The following is an 18,007-nucleotide window of genomic DNA, read 5'->3' as shown; positions in this document are numbered from 1 at the left end:
TGAAATAAAAGCTTTCTACAATTCGCTTATTTATTTAAAACGTACTGCAACACACCCGTGAAAAACATGATAGAAAATTAAACCTTATTTACATTTGATTCAAAATATTTACAGTTAAAAGCGAAATAGGAATGGCACAATATGATAAAATCTTTAGAAAGTGCTTTAGCAAAAATGCAACAAAAAGGTAATAACTGCATAATGATCATGATTAGACTCAAGAAAAGGGGGGTTTGTAAAAGGGTCCTTTGGATTTCTCAGGTAATAACAAATAAAGTGGTCTTAAGGATAAAAAGTGAGGTCCTTCAAAAGTTAGATTCAAGGGTAAAAGTTCCCAGAAAAGATATATGAATGTAGCCACTTCTTTACAACTAAAACCTTATATTGGCTGGAAAAAGAGACAATATAGTAAATGTTGCTATTTCAAGAGATTTCCTTTTTAGGGGGTATTATAGGTGTGGTCCACTGATATAGTGGAGACTAATACTATATAACAATTAACTTAAGGTTAATAGAAGTAAAAGTAACTAAGACGTTGGTATATCATTAGAAAGAGGGATCATTTAGTGTAGGTAGTTGTAGAGAGGTTTAAACTTAAAATTAAGGCTCGGAGAAAGAAGGAAATATGTTGTAGTTAGGTTGGTGATAGACTGAAGCCTCTGGTTCCATCATAGCAGCTATTGTGTCCTAAATTAACAACCAAGTTAACCAATCTGCTGTAACAAGGCATAAGTTATAACCTACCTGTGGGTAACCTTCTCTGTTAGTTTGGCCGTCATATGAAGCTGAGTTGGATTGATATTGGACGTTGTTGAAGCCTGATGTGGAGGCACTGTGCTGGGGAACTTAATATAACAATACAAGGTTCAATTACGTCACACATATATACTATTGCTGTGAGGGTTAAACCAATTGGCTTATACCATATACCTAACTGAGTAACTGGCAAATAACAGAAAAACCATATTCCGAAAAATGTGATTTTAGTGACAAAAAGTTATTTTATTTTAACCACAACTTAAGCTAACCCTCCCATAAGAAAGGTGCATCAATTACTGTCAAAAAATGGACCCAAACATCATTAAAATCCCGTTCGATTTCATCTATATCAACTTGGTGTTTATTTTTCTATCTTTTGGTAATATGGGCTTCCTTTTTTTATATAAATGGGCTTCTCATCTTTAGAATACTTTCCATCTTACCTGTATTTTGTTGAAATCTGTCCTGTGTTCTCTGGTACTGGCTCGCACTTGCTCCAGGTGGGCTCCAAACCTGCTGGTTCACGGGGTTGTATTGCTACAAACAACAACATAATATTAACAAGTAGTTGGGGGATGAATAATAACTAAAATCTTACAGTTTGTTGGGGGGAGTAGCTCATTTCATGATCAAGTTTAACCGGAAAGTGAGCCTGGAAAAGTGAAATTTTTTAAAAATTCATAAAACCTTCAAGTTTAAAAATTTATACAAAATAAAACTTACTTGTGAAAGTTAAAGTTAAATGCTTAAAGGTTTTAAACTAAACTTTAAGGTTGATAATAACATATATATATATATTATAAGCTCTGGTTTTTTGGCACATAATTTAAAACATAATTAGCTTACAAGTAGTTTTATATTGATAAGAGATTAACTTACTGGCTGTTGGGGAGAATAATTCATATCCTGTGGTGGGGACTTAACAGGAACTAAAAACAAACAAAAATTTAAAACAACAGTTAAAGTGCTATATTACAGTTTTGCAATTTAGTAAGTGATGTATATAGCACGTTAGTATGGTTGACACTGAATCACAAAATGGCTTTAAAACCTTTAAAAAATGTCTGTGGTACAATTTAATCAAAAAAAGGTTAAAAACGATCAATACCAAAAACCAGGTTACTATATTTTTCGTGTGACATAGAAAGTACTAAGTAGCGTGGTAAATATATACACGCTAGTACTTTCTACATCATCACAAACAGGGCTTCCCTTTTTTGAGAATAAAAAATATCGCTAATAAAGAACTTTAACTAAAACCCTTAACTTAATGATAACCTTGAGCTTGTAAGCCATATTGTTGTTGTTGTTGCTGTTGTTCTTCAGCTGGTTGGTTGTAAACTGCTTTCAATTCATCAACATTTTCATTGCCTGGCTGTCTGTAATATCAACTTTATGTTACATATTTGTTTTTTTGTATATATTTCTATCCTCGTTGGAAAGTCGAATGCCAACCTAAACTTAGAGTAACATTAGTTACCCTGACCCAGTCTCGAGTTGCCTGTGGCAGTTTGGGATATTATAGATTATAATTGCCCAATAATTAAACTGCTGATTAAGTGGTGGCTAAGCTTTGTACGGTTGTCTTTAGTCAATAGAAGCATAACAATATAATTAAAACTAGGTTTGGTGACCGTGCCATAATATACTTAAAATCTTTATGTAAACATTAATACTTTTGGCATGTTTTACATAATTAAATTGATTTTGTCATTTTTTCCCGTCGCATTGTTGTAATATTAATTGTATATCTTTTATTACTTTTGTTAATGCACAAAAAAAAAGTAAAAAGGACTATGTTGAACACAAGAAAAGTTCTTACTTGACAGCAGTGTTGGTGCAGACCACATATTCAACCTCATTGTTGTAAGGATTCTGGAACGCGAAGGAACTCGTTCTCAACCAAATATATTCCCCGTTTTGGGCTCGAAACCTGTACATCATTGTGAGTACCTGCAACAACAGTTTATTGTTATATTTGGGTTTTTCACACATCTATAAATGTAATAAAAGATAGGGTAATAAAATAAAACAAGGGACGAAAAAAAGAGAAAAAATGACAAAATCAATTTAATGATTTAAATATTAACATTACTGTAAGGATTTTGTTTCAAGCACAGGTTTAAGGTTTGATTCCCACTGCTGGCATGTTGGATTCTTATGAAAAATGTTACTTTTTCTAACCAATTAACATATTAACACTTAACTTTAAAACTAACAAATAAACAGCATATAATGCACTCTATATTACCTGCCCCTTCAAGACCATAACCTGGTTAAAACTCTCCCTCATGTGCTCAACATCATCAGGGTGGTAGAAGTCGGATGGAAGTTTGTTCAACAGATCCTACAAAGTACAAAGTAAACACAGAGTAATACAATATAGTGGGTGTGAATGGGGATTAAATTGTTATTGTTTTTTTAGCGGCTCTGGTCAAATGCCACCTTATAAATATATACATAATTACAAATAAGGTATTTTCATCATTTATGTATCACATCCTTTACAATATGTGTTTGCTGAGTTTTACATTAAACAAAAATGAAATGCAGAAATATATAAAAAATCTTTATATAATAGAGTTTAGTGGACATATTTATGTATATTGTCTGTGGTGCATGGGTAAATTATGGAGGCAAATATTAGTTGAGTGTTGCGACCATATTACGATAATTGAAATCCTGACAGCATGGCAGGCTATTGATTATAATATACAAAGTGTAACATAGATTTAAGAAATAAAACAACAGGACAGCAACCTCTACAATAATAAGTACAATAAGCTACCCCTAACTTAACAAACACAAGAGTGAACTTAATACCTGGGGTTGGTATCCCAGCACCCCGGTCACCCTGAGGTCAATGAAAGTAAAAGTTCCATCGCTCCCGTGTCTTGAGACAAACTCGGTGGCATCCTGGGTCAAGTTCAACTCCCCCAAGCTTGGGTGGCTTGTGATCTGTAAACAAGGGATAAAGTTATTTTAGTTCACATTAATTGAACAACTTTACAGTCAAAAAATGAAATAATTTACATTACAAGCAACAACCCTTAATAATAGGTAATGCAGCTTAGTAGAATGATATAAGTATGTATGTCCAATGTATACCCATACAAAATAAATAAAACTACTGTTTGTGGTGCACGGTTAAACTATCACAAGCACTTATTACTTGATAATTTAAACCATATTACAACAGTAAAAATAATTTTAGGGCGGGATATGAATTACATAGGGCAAGCTTTCGATAATAGTTTTTTTTTTTAAAAACATTTTGATATTCTCTAATTTTTAAATTAATAAAAAGAAGTTTATACCTGAAGTCTAGCAACAGCAACCAAGCAGTAGTTGCCAGCGTTTCCCCCTTGTATCTCGTCAATATTCTCCCCAACATCTCCGTATCCAGCAGGGGGCCACGCTCGAATAAACCCAGTGACATGCATGACTGCATACATCTGATCCCCGTCCTTCGACCCAAAAGTGCTCCTAAAAAAATAGAAATGTGATTAAAATTAAACTGACAACACTGATACTTTTATCATAGCACAGAGCAATTAACCAGGACAACAAACTTACTGAGCCCTCATATGCCTGGCAGGGTTCATGGAGGAAGAATGAACCTTCCCACATTTCATCCGGCAAATAAAAGCTCGACGTGACCCCATGCACATCCTCACTGAACTCTGTTGTCCTTCCTTCTTCACTGTCCCAGTCTTAAGGTCCAATATCCGTCCTACAACAAAACATTAGGTAAATTATTATTGCTCAACTATACATCCTAGAAAGTAGTATTATTATTACTAGTTGATAGCCCAACAATTGGTTAACATTTTAATTGTCGAAAAATGGTTGCATATTTGACAGTGATAATTTACCCACACACTACACATATATACTATCGTCCACTAAGCATTAATATATATATGTAATTGTTGCAACCAAAATAAGTTGAGTCCTCTAATAAGATAAGAATAACTTAATGTCAATGGCTTAGTTTTACCAAAAGTTTTATCAACAATATTGTTGATAGAGCGGACAGTTTATTAAAATAAAGCTAATATACCTAGTACAGTGAAACATCTAGAAAACATTAATAAATCCAAACAATATTTACCGGCATTCTGGTTGTCGGAGATGCAAAGTTGTTCCTGTATCTTGGTTGTATCATCAGGATGAACCAAATCGTATAACAAGTGTCCGTTCCAATCTGAGTGAGCCTGAAATAATATGAGTTTAAAACAAAAATGTGATGCCGAGGTTTAGTAAAACTATGAACTTGTAAAACATCACTTATATTGAGAACAGTTTAAACCCTTCATATTCAGTTAAAAACCCATTCCAAAAGCTAAACATTTACTTATTTGTTAGAATGTTGCAGTAAAAGTTTGCCCGTAGTAATTATATAAACCACATACATTTAAAAACACTATTTTTAAGAAAATTTTTAGGAATTTAAGAACCCAATCGCAAAACCCCATATATACTAAACAACCCCCAATGAATATTTACATAATTTCAACTGACCCCAAACTGTCAACTTTTTATACAACAACTGACCATACCTGACTAAGAACAGCAGTAACAGTGTCTGAAACATAAACCACCTGGCTACTATCGCACGCTGTAACAAACAAGAAACCATCAGCTGCTTCAAGAACCAAGTGTTTTAACTCCTATAATAAAATATAAAAAGAAAATTAGAGTTTTAACTAAATCTACATTTTTTATAACATATTATATGTAAATTTGAAATTGCATTTATTTTCTTTATTTGTTAATCCTTGTGAGAAAGTCAACTTTACAGCTTAAACATAAGAATAACATTTATTAACCCAATCTCAAGTTGACTTTTCTGTTTTTTAACTGGGCGAAAGTTTGTAATAAATATTGTGCTTTACTAAAAAACACATTAAAATGTACGCAGCAAAGATCAAACCGTTAACCATATGTAGTGGATGAAAGTATTTTAATAACTACACTACCAACTACCATGCCTTCTATGTTTTTAAAATAAATTTTCACTGAACAAATGTTGGAGTTCTATTAGCAGCATCCACAGGTTTAAACGGATAGTCTTAAGATAAATGCGGAAAGGGCGGAATGTACAAGGGAAGATTAGGGTGAAGTTATAAAAATTCCACCGTTTTCTTAACAAACAAACATTCACCTGGTCAGTTAGAAATGAAGGTTTGTAATTATTCTCCACCCCTCCAGCCATGGAACCTCGTAGTTGTTTCATGTGGGAAACTGCCATCCTTAAAATTGTCAACTTGTCCGGTTTTCTGCAAAGTTTAACTCAACTTAATATTTGTCACATTTTTATTGTTTTATTTTCAATGTGAAAACAACAGGTTTATAATTAAATTATGAATTTATTTTTGCCTTTTTTTAATATAGAATTATCCTCGATGTGGGAAAGTCGAATGCACAACCTAAACATAGAGTAACATTAGTTACTCCAACCTAGTCTAGAGTTGACTTTAGCAGTTTGAGATAACATAGATTATAATTACCTGACTCAGCAGGAGTTCGTACCGTTTATAGCGCCTTACTTAAGAGAGCTATAGCATGAGATTACTGGGAATCGAATTCAAGACCTCATGTAGTGTAAGAAGTGTTCTGAGTGTTTTAAAATCATCTATTAGTTTTAACCTATAGTTTTGGATTTTGTCGAATATTAATAGTTTTAAAACGAGAAGTTTACCGTGCTAGTGCACTACAAGTAGGAACCATATCTGATAACTCGGTGATGTAAGCTGTCATTTTATTCCTTCTTCTTCGCTCGATCTCTGAGTGATTTTCTCTGGCAAACTTTTCCTTTTCTTTTTGTGACATGTTATCATCCATTTCTCGCTCAGTTTTAAACTAATTTGTTACTTTAAAGTTTTGGGTAATTATCGTCTAAAAGGACAAAAAAATCGAAAACATAAACATTGAATTTAGCGGGTGTCAGTGTTGACAAATATATAATAAATCGACAATACAAAAATAGTGACACCCTTCTCTTAATACTTTTTTTTTGTATATATCATTATCCTCGATGTGGAAAGGTCAACTTTGCAACCTAACATTTGTTACCCCGACAAATTCCGAAGTTGCCTTTAGCAGTTTGGGATATTATAGATTATAATTTCCCAATAATTATACTGCTGATTAAGTGTTGGCTCAGCAGGAGCTCATACTGTTTGTAGGGCCTTACTTAAGGACGCTATAGCATGAAAGCTCTGGGAATTAAACCAACGACCTTATGGGTGTAGCAAGTGCTCTAGCCATAACACCACGCTGCTGGTATTAATGGTAGTTGTGGAAAAAATAAAGAATATATGCTTAGGATATATTTTATTTAGAATGACAAAAAACGAGAATAATTGTCTAGCTTTCGGTATAAAATAAAACAAAATAGAATCACAAAATATGAAAAATTACCAACAAATTAGAAACCATTTACAACTGATCAATAACATAATAAATAGTTCCATAAGAAAATAAAAGATAAGTTATACCTATCAACACATAATCACAAATAAATTAAATTTAAAAATTAACTGAGGTTATAAGGTTGTTGCTGATTGTTGATTTGATTTGGAGACTTTAAAATTAAGTTTTGATAAACTCGATTTATTCCTCAATATCTGAAAAAGTAAATTTTACAAACAGTTTTTCAAAAAAACAAACTTTATTGATATAAAAAGAAAATCAAAATTTGACTGCAATATTGATTTTACAAAACAAAATAATAAACTAATCTATATTGAAATTTAAACTTACAGTCTCCGTATAAGATGGCCATAAAGTTACTTTAATAAAACGAAACATAATCACAGGTAACAAGCAGACAGCATTGGTGAGGAATAGATTAAGCCACAGTACTGGATAAGAGAACACTGTCCGAGATGAACCTTAAAACAAGTTGCTGATATTTATATCTCATAATTAGTATTATAGCAATTAATCTTTCTAATTAAACATATGGACAATATAATTATTAAGTTTTAAAGTTCCTTTAATTGAAAATAAAAAAAAGCACTTGCCAACTGTTTAAAATTTCCTCTTTAATTGTATTATTCTACAATTTCTTATTTAAAACTTCCCCAAATTGGTTTTGATTACATATGTTTCTTACCATAGAAGGGAAATTGTGAGGTTATTAAATTATAAAGTCCATCGCTGTTAAGAATTAATGTGAAGGGAAAAAACATCGCGATACTTCCCCAAACAAATAATTGATTCAATGCTGTCCAGTAGGAAGTATCTAAGGCAACCTGAGATAAAAAAACAGTTTACCCACATTATAATAAAAGGTTTTTATTACATTAGAAGAAATGTGGCCATATGTACAACTTAGAGCTTAAAACCAAGAAGTTAAACAAAACAACCTAGTGAGTAAACATAATTTTTTTTTTGTATATATTTTTATCCTCGATGTGGGAAAGTCGAATGCGTGACTTAAACATAGACATTAGTTACTCCGGCCCAGTCTCGAGTTGCCTGTGGCAGTTTGGGATATTATAGATTATATTTAAGTATTGGCTCAGCAGGAGTTTATACTGTTTATAGCATCTTACTCAAGGGCGCTACAGCATGAGATCACTGGTGATTGAACCCATGGCCTCATGACGCAAGAGTTTACAATTTAAACTTTAGAATATTACTTTCTATTCAAGCCTGTATAAACTATAAATATCCACTTACTTGCAAAGTTACAACAAAGAGTAAAGCAACAGAAATAACAGTGGCATAACTTTGGTGATCGTTCATATCCAACCCAGTTGAGGACATTGTTTCATGTAAGGCTTCAAAGGGGAAGAAAAACATGATCAAGCTCGTGTAAATGCCTTGCAGTAAACTAAAATGTAAAAAATACAACATTAAAGTGATTTTAGAAAAGGTTTTATCTATAAATTACAAGTAATCTTGGTCTAAACATTGAAGTTTGAGGACAATTACATTTATATTGGCTATACTTTTTCCAATATGTTTTTAATCACCTTAAAAAGAGTATTTTATATATATACATATATACTAGAGCTTGGTGGACATTACAAATATATGTATGTCCAAATAGGCCTACAAAATAAATAAAACTTCTGTTCGTGGTGTGTGGGTAAATTATCGTGAGAAAATATTAGTTGAGAGTTGTGACCATATTATAACAATTAAAATGTTGATAGTGGGCCAAGCAATCGACTTGGATTAAATATGTCTGCAACCTTAATGTAACACATAAAATCTCCTTAAATATAGCTGATCTACTCACCACATAGAAAACACTTTCATGTTGAAATATTCATTCTTCTGGCCTGGAAGGTACAACTTTGGAAATCTGATGCAGAACTGATCACTAAGGTCCTGTTAAAATGTAAAGGGTTTCATCAAGACACTAATAACTTGTTATTTAGCATGGAATTGGTTTTGTGTACAGACATTTAAATTGAGCAAATGTAGTTAGTTTGTTAAGTTTTAAAAACAAAGTGTCGATATCTCACCTGATCTAAGATCCCAATCACTAGGATGGGTGTGGAGGTATAAACAATGTTGTACATCGTCACAAACCAATCGTCATAAACAGACTAAACATAAGTTAACTAACATGAATATATATTTTAACAGTGGTAACAGATAAAATAAGGTTAACTACATGTTAAATTAGAGCTATGAATAAAAATCTACTGTTAGTATAGTTGCGACCTAATATTATGATAACATCTAGTTTTTGTTTAAATATAAAACCTAAATTAATATTTAACCACTTTATTACTTTAAAGAACATTTCGTTCATAATGGTTAGTAACCCCTACAATCCAAAGAGCTTAAATAAATTTAGGTAAAAAAACTGTAAATGGTAACTCAACCTTAACAGAAGGTATAGTGTTACCTGTGCTGAGAATCCATTGTAGAAACCAAACCAAAACTGCATCAAAGTAAAAGCAAAGTTTTTGTAGAAGAAGTAGCTCAAAAATTTGCACATCCTCATATAAGACCACCTTCCATGAACAAACAACAGTCTTTCCAAGTAACTAGAACATGAAAAACATCAAGTTTACAAATATGCTTGCACTATAAAATATATTAACCAAGTAAATAATATAACAGGTAATGTTTGCTTGGGTGCTTGCTAATTTTTAAGTTTTTAAATTGTTACCGAAATTGTCCGAAAGCGAAATCTGAAGATAGAACAGCTTGCGTTCCTTCCTCACCACTTATTCCTACCCCAATGTGGGCAGCTAAAAACAACAAAAATACATAAAAAATTACAACAATGTTGGTTCAGATAGGATTGTTAAAAAGGTTAATTTAAGCTAAGTAAACCACCACAGGCTGCTAAAAATATAAAAACCTTTCTTCTGGCTTTAATAAATGATTCAAAATGTAACTTTTCATACCTTTAATCATGCTGACATCGTTGGCTCCATCCCCGATAGCCAGAGTGACAACTTTCTTGTTTTTCTTGACAAGTTCGACCACCATTGCTTTCTGTAGTGGGGTCACTCTACAGCAGATCACAGCACTGCACATTGAAGCCAACTCAAGGAATTTTAACTTCAGTTCATCACCAAGAGCACAAACCTAAACATTAAAATTTTCTCTTAAAAACCTCAGCCAATTAATGTAAAAGTAATACAGGTAAATTATATTAATGTTAAGTTTGATGTAGACAGGAGTCAAAGATCTCTAAAAAAAGTTTACAATTTTAAAGTGCAACCAGAGGTTTTTGGTGTCAATTGCTTTCTTTTTTTTCAATTGTTTTATTGTAGAGAATTCTTAAGTAATGTGCCAACAGTAAGACAAAGTTAGTAAAAATGAGATTAATAACAAACAAACAAAGGCTAGTAAAAAACCATTGGCATAAATGTCAAATATTGATATAAAGAACAAATTAAGTATGCAAGTTTGCCACAACTATATTGCTCATGCAACAAACCACTTACATTGCATATTAAATAAAATATAACAAATTATTTCATGCCTTGCAATTTAACATTCTATTTAAACTATTTCTGCAACATTCAAATATATGTTCATAACGCAAACAAGATGCTTAATATTTCAGTAGAGACAAAAAATTGCCCTGCTATTAGTTAAATGCATATCTTGTTATATTACAAACAGAATGCAGATTTACACAAGTTATTATTAAAACTACTACCCACCTAAAGTTGTACTACATTAATATTTACATACCAGACTATGTCCATTAATGACCAGGCCATATTTATCTGCAAAAGTCTCTTCATTATTTGCTTGATTAACTTTGTTTTTAACAAGGTGATGGTCAGTATCGTTAATATAAGCATCATTAACAATCCCACCTTTGAATCCTTGTATTTCATCCAGTGCTGCGGTGAGCTGGGTTTCAATCTAAACAAAAAGTTAAACTGAATATTACAAAAATTCATTGGTGATAGAATCTAAGAATAAATGTAAACGTATTATGAAGGCTTTATTAAGATCCATTATTGTTAAGTCTTATGCCTGTTTAGTCTGCATTGTCATAATTTTCATAAATTTTACATAATAAAGCATCAATCTTTATATAATGAAGCTTAGTGGACAATATATATTTATATGTATGCCCAATTTAAAGACTTACAAAATAAATAAAAAATGCCATTTGTAGTGCATGGGTAAATTACTGCAAATAAACATAAGTTGAAAGCTTCAACCATATTATGACTAATAAAATCCTGACGGTAGGGTAGGCTATCAACTAGTGTAAATAAATACAACATTACTTTTTGATATCATAAAATTAATATTATTTTAAATCCATAACCAAATTAAAAATACTCACATCCTCAAATTCATGTTTGTTGACTACAAAAACATTTTTCATGTCCTCAGTGAGCATGTTGCAGGAATATCCGATGTTCACCGCGGTCTCCTGTTTATCCCCGGTCAGAACCCAGATTTTGATGTTGGCTCGCGACAAGTTGGCTATCGTTTCAGGAACTCCATCCTTAAGTAAAAAAAATATAAATTTTTATCAGTTAGATTTTTTGTGTGTGCTAGTTTCTCTACAAAACAATCCACTTAAAGAATTGTCAAAAGCAATTTTTTATGTATAAATCTTTAACAAAAACTTCATATAATGAACCTTAGTGAACAACATAGGCTTACACATAATTAAAACTTCTGTTTGTGGTGGTTTAGTAAATTATCACAGGCAATTATCAGTTAAGAGTTGTGACCATATTACAACAATTAAAATCCAGACAGTGGAGCATCAACTAGTAACAAATATTATTTCGTTAACTAACCTGAAGTTTATCCTCTATTGCAGTGGCTCCGAGCAAAGTCAAATCTCGTTCAATTTCTTCGTAGCAAGCTCTTAAGGAATCTTCTCTGTCTTGAAGTTGTGTGCGAGCTCGTTTGTAAGTTTCCAGCCAAACTGAGAAATAAACATAATTTAAACATATTAGGATATAACGTAGAGAACCCATTTATATTATATTATATCGATATACAACATTAAGTTATAAACTGTTGTTAATGCTACTTCATTGCTCTCATGTAAGGTTATTTTTGCTACTAAAACATTGTTAAATATTACTTTCAAAATCTTCCTTTTTCACTTCTTTCATGGCCAAGCATAAAGTTCTGAGTCCAGTTTTAGAGAAGCTCTGAAAAAATTGCAAGTTTAAAATAGTTTTAAATACTTACAAGTATTCCTCAAACTTACAGTAATATGTTTCTCTGTTTTGGCGACAAGTTGTTGGTCGTTTAAAGTGGAAAGACGTTGAATCACAACAGAGTCTGCTCCCTTGCAATACAGCATGATTTTGCCTGCAAAAAATGTTTTAATTCAAGTCTAAATTTAACTCTTACTGGTATAGAAAAAGAGGTTGTAAGGCTGTAGAGATACATCATTGAGAGACCTTAAGTTTTGAGTTATGATATAACCAACTAGCACAGATATATATATATTTTTGGCCAAATTACAAAACATCAAACTTGCAATATGACAATACATGTAGTAAAGTTAACTTTACACCAAAACTTGATAGATTTTTTTAACAAAACAAATAAATAAGTTACCACTAGGTTCCTCCACTATAACTGACATCCTTTTCCTGATGTTGTCAAAATCCAACACAGCCAAAACTTTATACTCTAACAAATCACCTGAAAATGTTCAAAGAAATATTTACTTGTGAGGTATTAGGTTAACATTTTGATCAAAAAACACAACTTTAAATTTTGTCTCGAACTGTTAAAATTAGTCAAAATGTAAAGCAGGTAACTACTGGGTCTTAGATAAAGTGCTACCAATAAAAAATAAATAATATCTATAACATTTACCTTATTATCTAAATAGGAATCATTGTAAGTTTGTCAACTTTATACTTTAAGGAAGTTACTAACAACATTCTTACACTTACCCAACTCCATGACACTAATTGTGTCAAAAGTTCTGGAATGAAAAACAAGACCAAAGTTTTTTGCAGCTGAAACCAAAGCATCTTCATCTGGTGACTGGGCCCGATAAGTTATCCCACCTAGATATATTAAATATTTCAAAGTTTTTAATAAATCTGGTTTCAGACTGGATTGAAATACAAAGAAGTTGAACAAAAAACTTTCAAGTTACCATCTTTATTTTCCTCCACCATAGCTGTGTGACAAATTGTTAAAAGCCTGAAAAATTGGAGACACTTTTCATCTTTTTTCCTGATTTTATCGATTAAATGTTGGTCATAAAATTGAAAAGATTTATCGGCAAATTTGTTAAAAGATAAATCAACCGTTTGGGATTCCTACAAAATATAAAAATAATTAATTTATTTACAATAATTGGATTTATGATCATAAAATATACAATCGGCAGCGTGGTGTAGTGGTCTGAACACTTCCTACACTACATAAGATCATAGGTTCAATCCCCAATGATCTCACACTGTAGCACCCTTGAGTAAAGCACTATAAACGGTACAAACTCTACACATGAGGTCGTGGGTTCAATCCCCACTGATCTCATGTGGTAGCACCTTTGAGTAAGGCGCTATAAACGGTACGAACTCCTGCTGAGCCAGCACTTAATTAGCAGCCTAATTATTGGGAAATTATAATCTATAATATCCCAAACTGCCAAAGTCAACCTGAGACTGGGTCTGGGTAACAAATAATAAATCAAAACCAACCGTTTGGTCAACTTTTCCGTATCTTTTGCCAGCAATTGAACATTTGTTAAACTTCATCACATTCTGGGTCAAGGTTCCAGTTTTATCAGAGAAAATATACTGGACTTGTCCCAGCTCCTAGAATACATTTAATCAACAATGTGCAATTAGTTTAAAATACAATTTTCACAGAAATGACCTAAAAACTAAACAAAATATATATAAGTATTGATTTCAATCATGGGCAAATATAATGTGTTGCAATTAGAATGCCGATTAGTATACAATAATGCAAAAAACAAATTTTAAACATGTCAAAGCTTAAATATTTTTGATAAAAATAAAAATAATATAAATTTCTATGTCACCTCATTTAAAGTTGTCGTCCTGGCAACAGCAGGTAGATTTTTCTTTTCATAAAACATCAACCTGTCCCAGTTAATAAAAAAACTTTGACCAAGTCGAATAAATTCAACACTAAAACAAAAATAAAACTTTTAATATTAAGTTTAGACAAGAATCTAAATTACTAACTGGGTTCAATCCCCACTGCTATCATGCTGTAGCACCCTTGAGTTAAGGTCCATTAAGAGTATAAACTCCACCTGAGCCAACACAAACTCACCTTACATACAGTGAGATCGGTACCAGGGTGTTAAGAATAATCAGATTCGACCAAAACATCAAAAACCCCGACATTTGTGGGTTTGGGGCAGCTGGGTCCCATGGTAAGTAAAGTTGAAATAACTGCAAGAATAATATTTTATTTTTACAATATAGTGCTACTACACACTTTAACTATTGCTTTTTAAAGAAAAAGTCAATAAAGAAATTCTTTTAAAAATATTACACAAAAAATCTGATTTAAAAATCTAGGTGGTTTTTAACAATAAAACATTAAACTTACATCTCCAACATTTGTCTCCCAAACACTATTAAGAATTCCAGCTAATGCTGACAGCACAAATAGTAACAAGAATATCTGAAACAAAAACTAACTGTTAACAACAACTTCATGGTTCTAGAAAAATAGGAACTGAAATTTGTAAACCAGTTATTTGCCTAATGTAGGTGATAGTAAGGTAAGTGGACAATTTTATACATATATATATAAATGTTTGTGCATTTATTAGGCCTATAAAATAAATAAAACCATGTAAGTGGTACATGAGTGAATTATCATTGGAAAATATTAGTTAAGAGTTGTAACCATATCATGACAATTAAAATGTAAAGGGCAGGACAGACTTTTAACTACAAAACTGAGCAATAAGATTTAAACCCAGGCCTAAAAATCAGATATACTGATCACTACAATTAAACCAGTAAAAGTTGTAAACATTATGACATTATCCAACTTATTTCTTACTATTACCAACTACAGTATTGTTAGATTAAGCTTACAATATTGAGTAATAGTGGATGTTGTTTACTTACCCACCACACCAAGAAGTTCATGAAACGTTCGATCCTAGTTCTCTTCATAGTTCGACGACCTAAACATGATAATATAGTTAACTGAAAGAATAAAAGATTCAACATCACAAAAATCACTACCAGTTTATAAGTTATGATAGTTTGTTACGTTGTTGACCTAGTGATATTGTTAAACTATTGTGAATTTGATTCAAGCTAAAACCATTTATTATTCATTTTAAAAATATTTTTTCCTCGATGTGGAAAGATCGATTTTACAGCCTAAACATAGAGTAACATCAGTTACTTCAACCCAGTCTCAAGTTGCCTTTGCCAGTTTGGGATATAACAGACTATAGTTGCCTATAATTATGCTGCTGATTAAGTGTTGGCCTAGCAGGAGTTTATACTGTTTATAGCGCCTTACTCAATGGGGCTACAGCATATTGCAGTAAAAGTTTTAAACCCAGAACCTTAAACAACTAGAATCTTACCTGCATTCTGCATAAGTTTGGTGTCAGAGCCGGCAAATACAACCAACCCAAAGCACCAGGAAGTGTTCCTAAGTGTACAACCTCTCAGTAATATCTTCTCAACATCAACCGGTAGTTTCTCATCTTTTACCTCCAAGTTGCCGGTGAATTTGTGGAGGTAATTATTAGGTGCTTCACATATTAACTTGCCTGGAATAAGAAATAACAGAAGTTGATCAAATATTTGTGTGAACCTTGCTTATGTAAAACCTAACTTATGTAAAATCTTGTATTAATAATAATATTAAACCTAATTTTAGACCATGTTATGATGTGCTTTAAAAAACATTTGTAAAAATTCAACAACCTTGACATATTTCAAATATTTGATTGACTTTGTTTTTTTATGTTTGTATACTGTTATGGTGACTACATAAAAAAAGTTGTAGCCTAACAGATTAAATCCTTGGTTTACAGGAAAGATATATTTGTTACCTTTAAATTGGGAAATTAATTCAAGGTTGTCCTCAATTCGTCCAGTTTGTGGAAAAGCTTGTCTTACTTTCAGATTAGTTTCCCTGAAAACATCTTTTTAGGTTATTGAGTCCCACTATTTTAATTTATTAACATCTAGCTGTTTTGTCGATATTATTTTAGTTATAAGCTATCTTTAAGTTCTGTGCAGTACTGGTTTAAACAGTAAATTAGTAACCTTGCAAGTTTACTACTTACCCATCTAACTCAGCTGTTTCAATATAAACCAAGTTATGTTCTTCACTACTGGATAATAACAACAAGTCAGCCTGAAAAACAATTGAAAGTTTATTTCTAATAAAACAAGTATTCTGTACTAAAGTGCAACCATATCATGACTTGCTTTAAACTAGAAACTCATTGAATACAATAAACACGACCCCTTATTAAAAAACATACTGGTACATGTTGATTATTTGTAAGTTTCAGAATATCGCCAACTTTAATGTTGTCCCAAGTGCTTTTCTCCAACCTAAACATTAAAAAAAAAACTAAACATACAGCCTAAATATAGTTTTATCTATGCCTAATAAGAAAAGACTGACTTCCCAGTCCAAATAGTTGTTAGTTTATTACCCCATTGATTTGTACATTTAAAACCCCAACAATACCAAGTAAGCCATATTAGACTTAACAAAGTTACAGTACTTCTATTGGCCAAATAAAAACTAAATATTTTATATTCTTTCTTACTTGTTGTTGGAGACGATTAAACATTCTCTGTTGTTGATTTCCTTATCACTCCTGTGCCGGTGCTACAACACAAACATTAATTAGAAACTTATTTAAAATATTTTACTTAAAACTGTTATTATCCAACTCACCACATCGTCGTAAGCATCTTTAACTGCGGTAATTGTAAGCACGATAACTATTGGAATCAGGGTAGTAACTGGGTTGTAGGATGAGATTACATCAATGAACTAAAACATAAGATTACAACCTTAATACTTTATCTTATTTGTTATATTCACATATTTTAATGTTATTGGTTGTACTTACAGTTAAAACTAGCAGAACAATAAAATAAATGTTGACAATTCGATGAAATTGTTCAAATAAATTAATAAACAGAAAGTTGTACCAAGTATAGTGGGAAGTCTTTATCTCATTGCCCTGCGGAAAATAATTTAATTTTAAAAACTCACAAGTAAAGTATTTTAAAAATACAAAGAAAACTCAATTTTTATAACATACATTATTTCTTTATATCTTAACCCAGGCTTACTTTATTTGATTATTTTCTAATATTTAATTTTTATTATTATCAAAACATCACAAAAGCAACTATAAAACTAGTTAAAACCTAAAAGTACTTACCACATATTTAAAAGAACTATTAAACTCCGAATCATTGGCGACAAGTTTTCTCTGTGTTTCTAAACCAAAAAATGTAATTAATTGGTTAATTACAACAGCACAAATATTAAATCTAATTCAACTGTTTTACCTGGTATATGCTTGTTAAAACTCCAAAACTTTCCCATTTTACTAAAAACTAAATAATAAAAATATCAAACTAACAGTCACAAAGAATATTTTCTCTTAGTAACATAAAATATATGTTATATATTAGAAGGAGTGGTGAGTAAATATTAGGTTTCATAATAAGTTAATCATTAATTTGCCATATTTATAGTGACAACCTTTATACACTTATTTATAAATTGTCCACTTAAACCTGTATAATTTCTAATACTATATCTG

At 31.6% G+C, this 18,007-nt stretch overlaps 2 protein-coding genes across 2 annotated transcripts; both read right to left on the bottom strand.

Moving 5' to 3' along the window:
* Positions 1–19: 19 nt before the first annotated feature.
* LOC145753650 (aryl hydrocarbon receptor nuclear translocator 2-like) lies at positions 20–6,668 on the bottom strand. Its single transcript, XM_082570063.1, has 15 exons — positions 6,464–6,668; positions 5,927–6,041; positions 5,322–5,432; positions 4,874–4,976; positions 4,336–4,492; positions 4,077–4,245; positions 3,583–3,717; positions 3,011–3,106; positions 2,582–2,712; positions 2,038–2,138; positions 1,639–1,688; positions 1,358–1,411; positions 1,203–1,296; positions 745–845; positions 20–687 (listed from the first exon to the last, which is right to left on the bottom strand). The coding sequence occupies exons 1-15, from the start codon at positions 6,604–6,606 to the stop codon at positions 601–603; spliced, it is 1,647 nt and encodes a 548-aa protein (XP_082426189.1). The 5' UTR covers positions 6,607–6,668; the 3' UTR covers positions 20–600.
* A 636-nt stretch (positions 6,669–7,304) lies between these two features.
* On the bottom strand, positions 7,305–17,875 carry LOC145753607 (phospholipid-transporting ATPase ID-like). The gene is made up of 31 exons (XM_082570010.1): positions 17,751–17,875; positions 17,621–17,679; positions 17,303–17,416; positions 17,125–17,223; positions 16,994–17,055; positions 16,700–16,772; positions 16,499–16,569; positions 16,262–16,344; positions 15,788–15,976; positions 15,315–15,373; positions 14,785–14,859; positions 14,503–14,624; positions 14,246–14,354; positions 13,857–14,015; positions 13,349–13,514; positions 13,140–13,256; positions 12,796–12,882; positions 12,440–12,543; positions 12,311–12,380; positions 12,018–12,148; positions 11,552–11,716; positions 10,942–11,118; positions 10,143–10,326; positions 9,902–9,983; positions 9,635–9,776; positions 9,246–9,329; positions 9,017–9,108; positions 8,452–8,605; positions 7,883–8,021; positions 7,528–7,658; positions 7,305–7,391 (listed from the first exon to the last, which is right to left on the bottom strand). Exons 1-31 carry the CDS (start codon positions 17,785–17,787, stop codon positions 7,311–7,313), a joined length of 3,417 nt encoding a protein of 1,138 aa, XP_082426136.1. The 5' UTR covers positions 17,788–17,875; the 3' UTR covers positions 7,305–7,310.
* Between the last annotated feature and the right edge of the window lie 132 nt (positions 17,876–18,007).

The sequence above is a fragment of the Corella eumyota genome, chromosome 5 (assembly GCF_963082875.1).
Source record: "Corella eumyota chromosome 5, kaCorEumy4.1, whole genome shotgun sequence".
NCBI classification, from domain to species: Eukaryota; Metazoa; Chordata; class Ascidiacea; order Phlebobranchia; family Corellidae; genus Corella; species Corella eumyota.
Note: the sequence above shows the minus strand (reverse complement) of the source record. Positions and strands in the feature narration are given on the sequence as shown.